At 42.3% G+C, this 14,106-nt stretch overlaps 1 protein-coding gene across 1 annotated transcript; it reads left to right on the top strand.

Annotated features, from left to right (window-relative positions):
• Positions 1-4,215: 4,215 nt before the first annotated feature.
• Positions 4,216-5,262, top strand: LOC135231775 (mas-related G-protein coupled receptor member X1-like). The gene has a single exon (XM_064288943.1). The coding sequence runs from the start codon at positions 4,216-4,218 to the stop codon at positions 5,260-5,262; it is 1,047 nt and encodes a 348-aa protein (XP_064145013.1).
• Positions 5,263-14,106: the final 8,844 nt, after the last annotated feature.

Raw genomic sequence — 14,106 nt, 5'->3', positions numbered from 1 at the left:
AGACTACATCAGCTTGAGACCGGAAGAACTAGATAGTGCCTGGCTACAAAAGATGATGGCCCTGACAGGGAACACAACAGAGAATCTCTGATGGAACAGGTGAGCAATGGGATGCAGACCTCAAATTCTAATAAAAAGACCAGGCTTAATGGTCTGACTGACATTAGAAGGACCCCAGAGTTCATGGTCCCTCGACCTTCTGTTAGCCCAAGACTGGAACCATTCACAAAGCCAACTCTTCAGACAGGGATTGGACTGGGCTATAAGACAGAAAATGATACTGGTGAGGAGTGAGCTTCTTGGCTCAAGTAGACACATGAGACACTGTGGGCAGCTCCAGTCTGGAGGGGAAATGAGAAGGCAGAGGAGGACAGGAGCTAGCTGAATGGACACGGGGAATACAGGGTGGTGAGGAGTGTGCTGTCTGAATGGGGGACAACAACTAGGAGTACATCCAAAAACCAAACCAAACCCACTGCCATTGAGTCGATTCTGACCCATAGCAACCCTATAGGACAGGGTACAACTGTCCCATAGAGTTGCCAAGGAGCACCTGGTGGATTCGAACTGCTGACCTTTTGGTTTGCAGCCGTAGCACTTAACCACTACACCACCAGGGTTTCCAGGAGTACATAGCAAGGTGTATATAAATTTTTGTATGAGAGACTGACTTGATTAGTAAACTTTCACATAGAACACAATTTAAAAAAGAATAACAAATAATAATAATAATCTTTTACTTTGTCTTCTCAAGCCGCCCTTTGAAATCTTCTGTTCAGCAATTTTACTTCATCATTTCTTCCATTTGCTTTAGCTACTCTATGTTCAAGAGCAAGTTTCAGAGCCTCTTCTGATATTCATTTTGGTCTTTTCTTCCTTTTCTTTTTAATGAGCTCTTGCTTTCTTCATGTATGATGTCCTTGATATCATTTCACAACTCATCTGGTCTTCAATCATTAGTGTTCAAATGCATCAAATCTATTCTTGAGATGGTCTGTAAATTCAAGTGAGGTATACTCAAGATCACACTTTGGCTCTCGTGGACTTGTTCTAATTTTCTTCAACTTCAACTTGAACTTGCATACGAGCAATTGATGGTCTCTTTTGCAGTCGGCCCCAACCTTGCTCTGACTGATGATATTGAGCTTCTCCATCACCTCTTTCCACAAATGTCAATTTGATTCCTGTATATTCCATCTGGCCAGGTCCATGTGTACAGTTGCCGTTTATGTTGGTAAAAAAAAGTGTTTGCAATGAATAAATCGTTGGTCTTGCAAAATTCTATCATGCCATCTCCAGTGTCGTTTCTATCACCAAGACCATATTTTCCAACACCAATCCTTCTTTGTTTCCACCTTTCACATTCCAATATCCAGTAATTACCAGTGCATCTTGATTGCATGTTTGATCAATTTTAGACTGCAGAAATTGATTAAAAAATCTTCAGTTTCTTCATCTTTGGCCTTAGTGGTTGTTTCATAAATTTGATAATAGTCATACTGGTCTTCCTTGTAGGCATATGGCTATTATTCTACCAATTGACAGCGTTGTACTTCAGGATAGACCTTGAAATGTTCTTTTTGATGATAAATGCAATGCCATTCCTCTTCAAGCCATCATTCCCAGCACTGTAGACCATATGATTGTCTGATTCAAAATGGCCAGTACCAGTCCATTTCAGCTCACTAACGCATAGGATATCAATGTTTCTGTGTTTCATTTCATTTTTTGCAACTTTCAATTTTCCTAGATTCATTCTTTGTACATTCCATATTCTGATTATTAATGGTGTTTGCAGCTGTTTCTTCTCATTTTGAGTTGTGCCACATCAGCAAGTAAAGGTCCCAAGGGTTTAACTCCATTCGTGTCATTTAAGGTCAACTCTACTTAGAGAAGGCAGCTCTCCCCCAGTTGTATTTTGAGTGTCTTCCAGCTGAGGGGCTCATCTTCCGGCACTGTATCAGACAATGTTCCACTGCTATTCATAAGATTTTCACTGGCCAATTTTTTCAGAAGTAGATGCCAGGTCCCTCTTCCTAGTCTTAGTCTGGAAGCTCAGCTGAAACCTGTCCACCAACGGTGACCCTGCTGGTATTTGAAATACCTGTGGCAAAGCTTCCAGTATCACAGCAACACACAAGCTACCACAGTATGACAAACTGACAGACATGTGGTGGATTTTGCCCATAGAATCCTTCAATATTGCAACTTGAGTCTTGAATAAGAACTGAAGGAAAATGCAAGCCTTGAGATGTATATACTCAGTGAAATGCATTTGAATAACATACAAAGTAAAATATGTCTCTTTCTACTCTGAATTCCTCTTTTCATACTTTCCCTAGTTAGTAAGTATTATTGGAGTGTCCATGGGCATTTTTGTAATCCAACTAATTGGAAGTTAAGCTGAATCGTCTTGTTTGAGTCTACTTGGATGGACTTATGTGGTTTGCAGTCACCATTTATAGTTAACTTATGACTGGCAGTCGCACTAAGTCATAGCTGTGTCAAGTTCGTCCCACTAAATTGTATCTGTGTAGAGTTGAATTATGTCTGCCATTCTCACTAAATCGTGACTGTGTGGAATTCAGTTATGGCCAGGGGCCCCACTGAGTGATGAATGTGTAGAGTCGCATTATGGCTGGGGATCCTACTGAAGGCATGTCTTCCAGGAAGACTCTACCACCCACTGGGCCAACTCACCTGTCTTAGTCATCTAGTGCTGCTATAACAGAAATACCACAAGCAAATGGCTTTAACAAAGAGGAATTTATTCTTTCATAGTCTAGCAGGCTAGGAGTCCAAATTCAAAGCACCATCATTTCCAGGGAAAGACTTTCTCTGTCTGTCAGCCCTGGAGGAAGGTCCTTGTCATCAATCTTTCCCTGGACTAGATGCTTCTCAGCATAGGGACCCTGGGGCCAAAGGACGCGCTATTCTCCTGGCTCTTGTTTCTTGGTAGTATGAGGTCCCCCTGTTTCTCTGCTCACTGCTGCCTTTTATATCTCAAAAGAGATTGGCTGAAGAGAAAATCTAATCTTATAGATTGAGTCCTGCCTCATTAACATAACTGTTGCTAATTCCATCTCATCAACATCATACAGATAGGATTTACAACACCTTGGAAAATCATATCAGATGATGAAACAGTGGACAATCACACAATACTGGGAATCGTGACCTAGACAAGTAGACAGATATTTTGGGGGGGGGACACAATTCAACCCGAGACACCACCTGACATCATGACACACGTAAAGGGACAGTATCCGAGATCACATTAGGATAGCAATAAGGCTTTAGCTTCTAGCACTGGAAGTATGTGTGGAGGGAAGGAGAAACACGACCTAAAATATACACATACTGAATGTAGTGTGTACAAAATTCTTCCGATCATCACACTCATAAAAATGTAAATTGAGGATCTAGTTCTCATTCGTCTCTAGTCAAAATTAATTTCTCATCTGTGAGGAATGTAGTCAATAAGTCAGTATATACAATTATAAATGCATCATGCCTTCTTTCTCTTCTGATGGGAATCCTGCAAAAGAGAATTTATAGGAGTTCCTACATTTGTAGGGCACAAATTATGGCCACATGAGCACAGAGCGTGTCTGTGTATGAAGTCATATGCACTATGTATCCCAACTGCTCAGCCACTCAACAACTAGTGACAGAACATAAATTTCCATCAACCATGCTAGAGGTAAGACTGAATTACTTTTGTATCCTTTCACTTGAAGATGATACTGAAAAATCATTCTAATATGAAGAGGCAATCAAATCGTATGAAGTAAAAAGTTTTTTGTAAATAAAAGTATTATTATATAGGCAAAATAAGCAATTAAGTCACAAAAATCTTGTTTTGTGATACATTTTATGATGCTTGCAGTATTTTTTCAGTTTTCTCAAGTATTTTCTTGACTGTTATCTCTTTTCTCATTCTAAATAAACATTCCCACCCAGACCTAAGTTTGTAGTCATCATATTCTTTTATTCTTTTTAAAGAGGGCACCCAAAGCTGTCTAAGTACCCAGAAAACCTACCATTGGTCATTCCAAAGGAAATGGTACCCAGCATTTCCCTATCAACTTATGGTAACTCTGGGCGGAAGGATATCAGAGGAAACCCTTAATCTCAAAGGAAGGTCTAACGTAGTTTTACGTAATTCACAGGTGAATCTGCTGATGTAAAATCCTGAACTTGATTGGAACCAGCATGGCGTCCTCTCCCACATCATCTCTCTGGCCACTAACCTACCACAGTGGACTGGAGGGAATGACCACAGGGCCCACTTCCAGCAGCGGGAACTCCACCCACAGCAGGACACTGGCCGTGTTCACTTTCCCCATCACTGTCATTATCAGTCTCCTCGGGCTGTTCTGGAACGGGACTGTCCTCTGGCTCCTAGCATTCCGCATCAAGAGGAATGCTTTCTCCGTTTACATCCTCAACTTGGCAGGAGCAGATTTCACCTTCCTCTGCTGCCAGCTCTTCTTCGTCTTGACTGACATTCTAACAAATTCTTACGACATTTCCTTGTCAACCCTCCACTTTAAGGTCAAGTGGTACTTTTATTCCACCTTCCCCATAGCAAAACTCGTGGCCCCAATAGCGTTTTCCTCATACACTATGGACATGAGCCTCCTGGCCGCCATCAGCACTGAGCGCTGCCTGTCCGTGTTCTGCCCTGTCTGGTACCGCATGCACCGCCCAAAGCACCTGTCCACCATCGTGTGCGGCCTGCTCTGGACCAAGTCCCTGTTGGTGTGCACACTGACGGGAGTCAGCTGCGGCTTCCTGTTCAGAGACTACAGCCAACAAATGTGCTATAATCTCACCATGGTCAGCGCCGTGCTGATCCTCCTCTTGGTCTCTATGATGTGTGTGTCCAGCTTGACTCTGTTCCTCAGGGTCCAGTGTTCAACCCAGCGACATCACCCCACGAAGACTTACATTATTATCCTGCTCACTGTCCTTGTGTTCCTTCTCTGTGGCCTCCCCTTTGGAATGTACTGGCTACTTCTAGACTGGTGGCATCAAGCAATACTCCAATTCCTGACCCTTCCCTACTATCTCATTGACATTCTGTCCTGCATGAACAGCAGCATCAACCCCATAATTTACTTTTTTGTTGGGAGCTTCAGGCAGTGGAGGAAGCGGGAGTCCCTCAGGGTGATCTTGCAGAGGGCTCTAGGGGATGAGGCAGAGGTGAGCATGGGAAAGGAGCCCTCCCACACTGACACGATGGAGTTGTCTGTCTGATCTATAAGGCAAGAGTTACCTAGCCATTTCCCAGATAGAATAGCTTGCCAAGCATCACTGCCCCGGAGTTTCCTCTTAACACCTCAACTGGCTCTTCTGTTCTGCTCTCTGACCTGCCAACGAAAGACGAAGCCATTATTTCTTCATCTAGTAAGGATACAGCAGCGGAAGTCATGGAAAGCACTATACCAGCTACCAGATGAATGAGGAGGAAATTTCCCCATTCTCTTCCAAAGACGAATTGGTGCATTTGGACTGTGGTGTTGGCGAACAATATTGAACATGCCATGGACTGCCAGAAGAATGAATACATCAGTCTTAGAAGAAATACAACCAGAATGCTCCTTAGAAACAAGGATGGCGAGACTTCAGCTCATTTGCTTTGGACGCGTCATCAGGAAAGACCAAGCACTAGAATAAGACCTCACATGCTTCCCCCAACAGTGTCACCCCACCAGGCTCTTCATTACATGAACATGCTCACCACACTCGTGTTTCTCCCCCTGGGCAGCCCATATTTTCTGAACATGTTTGATTTGGGGTTTGACAGGCATTACTGTTAATACTTCTTGTCCTGTACTACAAACAGCATCAACCCCATCACCCACTTCTTTGTGGGGAGCCTCAGGAAAGACATTCACCATGTGTTATGAATTGAATTACGTCCCCTAAAAGGATATGTTGAAGTTCTAATCCCTATTCCTGTGAACATGACCTTGTCTGGAAATATGATTTTTCTTTCGTTGTCATTTAAGTTAAACTAGATCATTCCAGAGTAGGATGGGTCCTAGTCCTAGTTTCTTCTGACTGATGTCTTATATAAGGAAAGAATAGACACAGAAAAAGAGTCACACGTAAGGCAAAGACAAAATGTGAGGATTCATCTACAAGGCAAGGAACACAAGGATTGCTGGCAACCACCAGAAGCTGGGAGAGAGGCATGGAACAGATTCTCCTTCAGAGCCCTCAGAAGGAATCAATATGGCCTATATCCTGAATGTGGACCTCCAGCTTCCAGAACTATGAGACGATAAATTTCTGTTTTTAAAAACCACCCACTTTGTTACTTTGCTATGGAAGCCCCAGGAAACTAAGACACCACATTTAAAGTCAGGAGGCTGGGCCCAGAACAGGGCACGTACAGTCACCATCAGGCACATTGGACAATAACCGTGGAACTAGAGGGTGAGTACGACTGGGACAGCACCCACCCACTGCTAAAGGATATCAGGAAGTCACCCCCACCGCGTGGGAGAAGGGAGCAACATTCTGCAAACTGGCATGCAAGAGTCTTCTCGTCAGCTTTTGAAAGGCCTGGTGATAAAACACAATCTTGCAGGAAGAACAGAGGAAGTCAGTGCCAGACAAACTAAGGATGTAGACATGGCAGCTGGTCCCCTTCAAAAGGCAGCTGAGTAACTAGAAGATGATGTCATATTCCCCACTAATCCATATGGGGCCGAACACAGCACTGAGCATGAAGATATATGTCCACAGCCATGGAGCTCACTGTGGTTCTCCTGTTTTCATGGATACTTGCTGATTCAGGGGAAAACTGGTTCATGGTGTTGGGGGCAAGTCCAAGAAATCTCAGCTGAGCTTTGTGCTCCTGGTCGGTCTGTGGGACCAAAGGTCTAGAAATGCAGCAAGCGTTATGGAGTTGAGTGGGTTGGGGGCAAGGACGGTATCAATATAGATACCCTCTACCCAAGTAGATTGGGGCCCCCAGAATTTCCACAGACCTTAGAGACACCAGTTAAGGACAAGTGGACTCCAAGATGAGTGTTATTGTTGTCGCTGTTAGTTGCTGCTGAGTCAGCTCTGATTCACGGAGACCCTATGTACAACAGAACAAAACATTGCTTGGTCCTGTGCCATCTTCATGACCGTTGGTATGTTGGAGTCCATTGCTGTGGCTGCTGTGACAATTCATCTCGTGGAGGGTTTCCTACATTTTTGCTGGCCCTGTGCTTTACTAAACATAGCGTCCTTTTTTAGCAGATGAGTAGAAGAGGCAAAAGCCAATTTCATCCATATCACCATGCATCATTCGGGGAAGTTTCCATAAAACACTGGGTTCCCCCTCCACCTACTTGGAGTAACCTCTCTTGCCCAAAGGTAAAAATTTATTGTCTGAGGCAGGACTCTCACCTGAAAGCTAGAGTATCAGGATGAACAATGAGCCTCTGCCAGGAACAGTGCATCCTTGACACCAGCTCTAAGAAAACCACTTTCCTCCCCCAAAATAACAAGGTGTTTCCCCTACCTGAACTCGTCTTCTTACCTGATTCACTGTCCAGGGAGCTTGGCTTGTGGCCATTCTGGGTGTGTAAGGGAAGTCCCTTCTCGCTGAAGCCTGATGGGTCAAGGCACCAAGTGATTCTCAGACAACACTCCCTGCGTCCTTGACTTTTCCTCCTTGCCTACGAATTTTGTTCTTTCAGATGCCATTTGGTCCCTCACCTACTTCATGTTTCACTTAAATGCCCCTTTCTTGATAAAAAATCCCCTGATCACCTCTTGTAAATTATAGGCCCCTCATTTCCAACAACTCTCAGTTCCAGCCCCCTCTGTTAAATCCATAGCATTTATCCCAAGTTGATACAATGTATAATTTGCATATTTATGATGCTTCCAACTATTGCCATCTCCTTCTGCTTAGAATATAAGCTACACTCCTGCCGAGATTTTTGTCACTTTTGTTCACAGATGTATCTGCAGCACCTAGAACAGTGCCTGGTACACCACAGGTGGTGAATAAATGTTTATTGGATCAATGAATGACTAAGCTTGTTCATTCCTACTAAAACCACTGACTAAACCCATATGGCCTTTCCCAAGGATGCTTACATGAACTGGGAAGCTTCAGTGACCTCAAGCTCCACATCCAGGTGTATCCTTGGAGCCAAGGCAAAAGCAGGGTGCAGGGTCCCTCATGTTTATTTTCAAAATGAAGACAATATATAACATTCTCAAAATAGCAAAAATCTAGGAAGAATGTATCAGTGGTTGCCAGAGGTTAGGGATGGGGCAGGAAGGGATGACTGTTTGTGTCTACCCCCCCAACCCCCCCCCAAAAATATTGAAATCCTAAAGCGCATACCTGCGAAGATGACCTTGTTCAGAAATAGGGTTTTTATTTTATCAGTTAAGTTAAATGAAGTCATACCAGAGTAGGGTGGGTCATAGTTTTAATCACTTCTGAGTGACACTTTACAAAAGGGGAGAACAGACGTACACACACACAAGGAGAAGACATGATGCGAAGATACATCTACCAGCGGCAAAGGAATGCCAAGGGTTGCCGGAAGCCACTGGAAGCCAGGAGGGAGGCGTGGAACAGTTCCTCCCTCTGAAGCTGCAGAAGGGGTTGACATAGCTGAGAACTTGATTTGCACTTTTGGCCTCCAGAACTGTGAGAAAATAAATTTCTGTTCTTTAAGGCCACCCACCATGTGGCATTTTGTTATTTCAACCCTAGGAAACTAAGACAGTTGCATTCTGTATGATCTAACTTTTATAACATTCTCAAAACAACAAAATTATAAGGAGAACATATTAGCAGTTGCCAGAGGCTAGGGATGGGGCAGGAGAGATGGGTGTAGGATCTTTGTGGTGATGTTTCCAAATCTTGATTGTAGTGGCAGTTACACAAATGTACACAAGGGATAAAACTGCCTAAAACTACACACACACAAGTGCACGTAACCCTGGTAAAATCTGAATAAGGTCTGTGGATGGCACCGAGGTCATTTTTCTTGGTTTGATATAGCACTATAGGTAGGCGAGATGTTACCACTGAGGAGGAATACTGGATGAAAGATACATGAGACCTCTCTGTGCTGGCTTTGCAACTTGCTGTGAATCTGTATTTCAAAATGAAAATTTTAAAAATAATAACGGAAATTCTAGAACTGGAAAATACAATAACCGAACATTCAATAGATGCATTTAACAGCAGATTAAGTGAGAAAGATGAGAGAATTTGTACTGGAAAATATGTTGGTAGAAAATATCTAGACTGAGACATGGCGATAAAAAGGGTATAAACTTTTAGACAGCATTAGACCTATAGGGGACATGGTGAGAAGGTCTTACCCATATACATAACTGAGTCCCCGAATGAGAAGGTGGAAGCATTATTTGAAGAGATACTGGCTGAGAATTTTCCAAAACTGACAAAAGTCATTAAGTCACAGGTTCAAGACCCTCTGTGAATCCTAAGCAGAATAAATATAAAGAACACAAAGAACAGCCTAGGTACACCATAGTCACACTGCCAACTACCAAAGGGAAAGAGACAATCTTAAAAGCAAGCAGAGAAAAAAGCACATTATCTTTAAATTATCAATAAAAAGACTGACAGATAAAACTTTATTCTAAAATCTATATGAAAAAGCAAAGAGATTAGAATAACTAAAAACAGCTTAATAAAAATGATAAAATCTGGAAGATGACAGAATAAAATCTTTAAATTGCTAAAAGAAAATAACAGCCAACCTAGGATTCTATGCCCAGGAAACATATCCTTCAAAAATAAAAAAAATAAGGAATAAGGCAAGAAAGTTAAAACAAACAAACAAAAAAAGACATAGAAATTGGAAAAGAATAAAACTGTCCCTGTTTGCAAATAACATTATAGTCTATGTAGAAAATCCCAAAGAATTTATAAATTTATTCCTAGAACAAATAACTGAGTTTATCAAGGTCACAGGATACAAATTCAACACACAAAAACTAATCTAATGCTAATGTACTTACATATTAGCAATAAAAATTGGAAATAAAAATTTAAAACACAATACTATTTACAATAACTCCAAAGGAAAAAAAAATACTTAGGTATAAAGCTAACGATACATGTACAGGATCAGTGTGCTGAAAACTACAAAACGCTGATGGAAGAAACCAAAGAAGACAAACAATTGGAAAGACACACCATGTTCATGGATTGGAAGACATAATTTAGTAAAGATGTTAATTCTCCCAAATTGATCTATAGGCTTAATGCAGTTCCTGTCAAAATCTCAGCAAGATCTTTTTGTTGATATATACAAGCTTATTCTAAAATGTATGTGGGAAGTTAAAGAGACTAGAATAGCTAAAACAATTTTGAAGACAAATAACAAAATGGGAGGACTCACACTACCCAACTTCCAGACTTATTATAAATTGACAGTAATGCAAACAGTGTGATATTGACAAAAGGATCGATACACTAACCAATAGAACAGAATAGAGAGCTCAGAAATAAACCTTCACAAATACAGTCAACTGATATTTGACAAAAGTACAAAAGCGATTCAAGGGAAAAAGGATAATCGTTTCAACAAACGGTGCTGGAACAGTTAGACATCTACAAGGGGAAAAAAAAAACCTTATGTAAACTTCACACTGTATACAAAAATTAACCCAAAATGACACATAGATCTAAATATAAAAAGTAAAATTATAAAACTTTTAGGAGAAAACATGTGACCTAGATGGAGAGTTTGTAGATATAACCTAGAATTTAAAAAATTTTTGTTCCTCCTGTTGAGAGGATAAAAAGACAAGCCATAGACTGATAAATATTGGTAAATTACATGTCCCAAAAGGACTTGTATCCAAAATATACAAAGAACTCTCTAAACTCAACAGTAAGAAGACAATTGTATTAGAAAATGGGGAAAATATTGAACAGATACTTCACTAAAGATGATAACAAGTACTAAAAATCTGATGGGATCAGAGATTTGAAGGCCCCAGTAGGCTTAAGAAGTATTGAGTTCCAGGTACTAGAATAAATGAGTTGGAAACATAGCAGGTGATGGATGTCAGAAAGTGGAATACTTGAAGCTAAGGTTTAGGAGGTGATTGGTATTGAAAGATTCACAGAATGACCTATAGGAGCAGGAGGCTTAGTTGTTTGGAAGAAAAGATCAACAGGCGTGGAAAGATCAAGAACCCGAGAGACCAGAGTATTGGATAATTGTCTCTGTGAATGCTGATGTCACCAAAACTGTGGCAGGAGTGAAAGGACACAAAGACGGAGAGAGAGAGGTGGATGGGGACCACTCAAGGAACTGGCTGCATCGAAGGAACTTGGCTTTGGGGAAGGATGGAGGAAATGATCCAAAGTGGCGGTGAGAAATGAGTGGGCACTTGTTCCTCCTCCAGTCCATAGCTCAGGAGTCACGGGACACAACTAATAGCCACCAGTTCAGAGGGCCATGCGGGAAGCAGTGTCATCAAAGGCAGGCTTTTCCATGAGAGCAATGAGGTAAAGGGAATCATCTGGGAAGGGATTGAGGATAAGGATAGGGATAAGAACCAGAGGTACACAGAGTGGGGACCTGGGAGAACTAGGAGATTGGGCCAGCTTGGGAGAAACGCGGAGTCATGTGGGTACAAAAATCCTAGTGATTACCTAAGTAGTACCTAAGGGAAACAGCTGTGAGGCATAGTGGGATTAGCTCCAGAGAGAAAGCCAACATTTATAATTATGGCCCCCTTGGGAAGGGTGGGGGTTATTCTCCTTACCACGCAGGTCATTTGGAAGCTCAATTTATTACAAGGATGAATTCAAAAATTGGAAACTGGGAGACGATCTAGTGTGGATCTTGCAAAATGGATCCAACGTGGAGCAGACATTTTCCCATGAAAGGAATAGAGGGAAGACAGTCAGAGTCGCAGGATATAAAGTTTACCCTAAAGGCTCTGGTCATAGTAGTGTCCTTAAAAGTGTAAGAACTAACATCCAAATAATTTACCCATGTGAGAGTGGCACATGGCCGCAAAATCTCAGGCTCGGTTCTTCCCTTCCAGGTCCCAGGCTGAGACTCTTTTCAATACTGTCCCATCACCAACATACAGAACCTTTCTAGCCAGCCCTTTCACAAACTGGGAAGCCACCCCATGTCTCAGCTTTATGCCAAGGTTTTGCTTAGCGCTTTTCACACAGTGAGGGTCTGAGCCATTGTCTTTCAGCCCTTTAATCCAAGTCCTAATCCAAGGTTCTAAATTCCTGGAACTGGCAAACCCCTCAGGTAGGTCACCCTGATTTCATGCTTCCTCTTCACTTCTCAGCCCCTTGGGATGTCCTTAACTTTACAGGAAGGCTGCCACATTCTTAGAAGGAAGCTTTGTTGATTTTTACCAAGAATATCCAACTTTTCTGTAAGCAGAAATTTATTCAACATATTGGTCCAGCCTATTTCCAGAAGGTAAAGTCTACCCCACAGTTTTCGGGTGACTTCAAAAAATTTCAGCATGATGTGCCTAAGTCTCCACTGATAAATTATCTCCTTGTGTATATGACAGTGTATGCCCTATGTGCTGTGAGGAGTGAACAAGTCGTGAACAATGCCCCACAGACGTTGGACCAGAGCTGGTACCTGTTGGTTGCCTCACCTCCTTCACTGCACCTTAATCCCTTGGGCCCTTGGTCTGAGGTGGTACTATGATGCATTCCATCTCAGTACATCAGGCATTCTCTAAGCTTTCAGATGGTGGTGCTGGCAGAGACCCTGAAGGTAAGTGTCTTTGTCATCTAGTGCTGTTATAACAAAATACCACAAGTGGATGCCTTCAATAAACAGAAGTTTATTCTCTTACAGTCTAGAAGGCTAGAAGTCCAAATTCAGGGCATAAGCTCCAGGGGAAGGCTTTGTCTCTCTGTCGGCTCTGGATGAAGGTCCTTGTCATCAATCTTCCCCTGGAGTAGGAGTTTCTCAGTGCAAGGACCCCAGGTCCAAAAGATGCACTATACTCTTGGCTCTTGTTTCTTGGTGGTATGAAGTCTCCAAGTCTCTGGGCTTGTTTTTCTCTTTTATATCTAAAAAGAGATTGGCCTAAGACACAACCTAATCTTGTAGATTGAGTCCTACCCCATTAACATAACTGCCACTAATCCCACTTTATTAACATCATAGAGATAGGATTTACAACACACAGGAAAATCACATCAGGTGACAAAATGGTGGACAATCACATAATACTGGGAATCACGGCATAGCCAAGTTGACAGATATTTGGGGGGGGACATAATTCAATCCATGACAGTAAGTTAAGACCATGTCCCAAGCAGGAGTCAGTTCCAGTATGGACAAATTGCTGCCTGGTCCAAGATGGTAAGGGTCCAATGTAGTCAACCTGCCACCCGAGAACTGCTGGTCTTCTTTAGGGATGGTACCATATTGAGAGTTCAGTACTGGTCAATTCTACTGACAGGCTGGGCATTCTTCAGTGGCAGTAGCTAGATTGGCCTTAGTAAGAAAGAGCTTATTGTTGGGCCCGGGCTTGGCCTCGTCCTATCACAACACCTCTGTACATGTCCTAGTTTTTTTCTGGTATTTTAAAATATTTCTATCTAGAAATTATTCAATGTTTCTTTTTTATTACGAATTATTTCAAGCGTAGAGAAGAGCATTTTTAAATATTAACACCCATGTATCCACCACCTGGCTGAGTCAAATTTTAGCACTTTATCTATCACACATGCATCACAACTTTCTGTAAGAAGTACGGCATCACAAACACATACAATGCTTCCTGTGTCACATCGCCAGGCCCAGGTGCCATCTTCCTTCTGCAGACTTCATCGCAGTGCTGTTTCTCGTAGCAAAAGAGTAAAGCACAAAAATATATACCAACAGGAGGATGGGTAGATAAATCTTCTGGAATGAATATAAAAAAACCCATTGCCTGCATGGCCTCTGCATCCTGGGGTCCTAGGTCTGGGGAAGCGCTGTGGGGTCAGGGCCTCAAGTCCCCATTCAGCTGCTGTCACTCACTGAGCCCCTGTGAGTGTCCAGTGCTGTGTGGGCCGCCCAGGCACATCCACGTCATCCTCGCCAACCCGTC

Source organism: Loxodonta africana, chromosome 7 (genome assembly GCF_030014295.1).
Source record: "Loxodonta africana isolate mLoxAfr1 chromosome 7, mLoxAfr1.hap2, whole genome shotgun sequence".
NCBI lineage: Eukaryota > Metazoa > Chordata > Mammalia > Proboscidea > Elephantidae > Loxodonta > Loxodonta africana.
The sequence above is the reverse complement of the archived record's forward strand: the minus strand, read 5'-3'. Positions and strand labels throughout refer to the sequence as shown.